This window comes from Cebus imitator, unplaced genomic scaffold, assembly GCF_001604975.1.
Source record: "Cebus imitator isolate Cc_AM_T3 unplaced genomic scaffold, Cebus_imitator-1.0 Scaffold404, whole genome shotgun sequence".
NCBI classification, from domain to species: domain Eukaryota; kingdom Metazoa; phylum Chordata; class Mammalia; order Primates; family Cebidae; genus Cebus; species Cebus imitator.
The window spans coordinates 812,090-814,613 of NW_016107719.1; the positions used below are offsets into that span (position 1 = coordinate 812,090).

At 55.8% G+C, this 2,524-nt stretch overlaps 1 protein-coding gene across 1 annotated transcript in view; it reads left to right on the top strand.

Annotated features, from left to right (window-relative positions):
• Positions 1-1,243: 1,243 nt before the first annotated feature.
• The window catches only part of NOL12 (nucleolar protein 12), a 5,539-nt gene continuing 4,258 nt past the window's right edge, over positions 1,244-2,524 (top strand). The window contains exon 1 of the mRNA XM_017508946.2: positions 1,244-1,412. Within this exon, the coding sequence (XP_017364435.1) occupies positions 1,333-1,412 (80 nt within the window). The 5' untranslated portion in view covers positions 1,244-1,332. The remainder of the gene's footprint in view (positions 1,413-2,524) is intronic.

The following is a 2,524-nucleotide window of genomic DNA, read 5'->3' on the forward strand; positions in this document are numbered from 1 at the left end:
TTTTAGTAGAGACGGGGTTTCACCGTGTTGACCAGGATGGTCTCGATCTCTTGACCTCGTGATCCACCCGCCTCGGCCTCCCACAGTGCTGGGATTACAGGCGTGAGCCACCGCGCCCGGCCTATATATTTTTTTTAAATAAGACTGGGTTTCGCCATGTTGGCCAGGCTGGTCTCAAACTCCTGACTGCTGGTGATCCACCTGCCTCTGCCTCCCAAAGTGCTGGGATTACAGGCGTGAGCCACTGCACTAGGCCAGTAAATCTCACTTTCTAGGGCAACTGGCACCAGCTGTGAGTAGGTCTCTTATACACCCAGCCTCAGTTTCCTCATCCATAAAATGGGACCCATTTTGGGTGGATGATTTCCATCTCAGTGACTGCCCTGGGCCCTGGGCGGAGTGGGGAGCACGTACCTCTATGAGAGGCCAAAGAGGATGGAGCACACATGCTGAGAAGTCCATTGAGCCACACCCAATCTCCAGGCGCTCCTGGGGCTCCCAGGTGGCCACCCAGAAATAGCTTTGGAAACTTGGCTGCAGATGGGGTGCCCTCTGCTGGACATTGGAGAAAATGTCCCCCTAGGCTGCCCTGCCTGGTCCTCAGTTCACCCACTGATTCTCCCCGTGCACAGGCTGACACAGTACATACACTAGGACTGGGGCCACAAAAGGGCAAAGAAAAATCCTGGGGCAGGTAAGAGAGGCTACTGGGTGTGGAGGAAGCACTTTGGGAGGCCGAGATGGGAGGATCATTTGCGGTCAGGAGTTCGAGCAGCCTGGTCAACGTGGTGAAACCTTGTCTCATACAACAATTAGCGGGGTATAGTGGCACACACCTGTAGTCCCAGCTGCTCAGGAGGCTAAGGCGGGAGAATTGCTTGAACCTTGGAGGTAGAGGTTGCAAGGAACCGAAATCGCGCCACTGCACTCCAGCCTGGGCGAGAGAGCGAGACTCCATCTCAAAAGTAATAATAATAACAAATCAAAGGAAAAACATTCAAAGTAGGGTCGGTACAGGAATTTTCGGTCATTCACGAGTAACTCCATATTAAGTGCATACTGTATGCCAGGCACAGTCCTAGGCAATGGGGTCCGGGGGGCCTCGCTCTCACTGAAGCGAATCTGGGTAGGGGCTGGAGCTGGGAGTCACGGAGCGGTCAGGAACCAGAGCGTCACGCTTGGGGAGAGGGAAGAAAACGGGCTGGAAGATCCCTTTAAAAGGCGGGGTCTGCGGGCGGAACTGCGGAGCGACGCTGAGGGGTGCACCCGGGAGGATGAGTACGCTGCACCCGGAAGTGTCTCCGGTGAGAGGAAGGTGGTGGCCTCACCGCTATGGGCCGCAACAAGAAGAAGCGAGATGGTGACGACCGGCGGCCCAGGCTAGTTCTCAGCTTCGACGAGGAGAAGAGGCGGTGAGTGGCAAAGCCGGACCGGACTCCCCTCGAGCCTCGGCCAAGGCTAGGTTTGGGCCGGGCACGCTCCCGCCGAGGGCTCTTCCGGCCCCGCCCCCTGGCGTGGCTAGAGAACCCCTCTGCACCTCCCAGTTTGTACCTGGTCCCGCTTGTCCCTTCTTGGCCACCCCACCTCGCCTAGGGTCCCTGCGCCGCCAGACAGCCGGAAGCTCGGGCATCAGAGCAGTGGCTTCGACCACCCTAGCCCAGCTCAGTCCATCGGCCCGGCACACAGCAGGCGCTCAGCCGTGGTTGATGATGAGCCAATGAAATGAGAGTGGCTTAAGTGCATTCACTCGCTCTGCAGACTTTTATTGGGCTCCTTTGGTGTGCCAGGTCCTGTATCAGGAAGCTGAACCTCTGAGCCTCAGCGTCCGGCCAGACAGATAAATGGCACATAGCAGCGGGTCAGCGAAAAGCCCAGTGCTGGACTGTGGGGTAAAATGGGAACAGAGCAGCTGGCACTGCCAAGATGAGAAGGGGCTGAGATCAGACCGAGGAATGGAGGGAGGGAAATGCTGGGCATCATCAGGAAACTCCTAGCCTGCATCAGCAGGCCCTACAGGAGAGTTCAGGGTCAGGTGTCCTGGGGACACGGGTGCTGGTCTAGTGCAGGGTTCTGAACGTCTGGATCAGGGTGCCCCTGAAAGTCCTGTTATAGAGTAATGAGGTTTGCCAGTATGGAAGGGATAATCCCATGTACTGAGTGTGCCCTCCCACCTGGTCCTGTTCCCTGAACCTGAGAGCCGTTAATATTGAGTGGAAAGAGGCAGTATCTTCCTTGTTTTCCTAAATGTATCCTTTCTCTAACCTTGGGCAAGTAACCTAGACTCTGTGCCTCAACATTCCCATCTGTAAAATGGAGATTGAAACCCACTGCATAGGTTGTTGTGAGGGTTTTTTTGTTTGTTTTTGAGACGAGTCTAGCTGTGTCATCTAGGCTGGAGTGCAGAGGCATGATCTCCACTCACTGCAACCTCCACCTCCCAGGTTTAGGTGATTCTCCCGCCTCAGCCTCCCAAGGAGCTGGGACTACAGGCATGCGCCAACATGCCCCGCTAATTTTTTTTTTT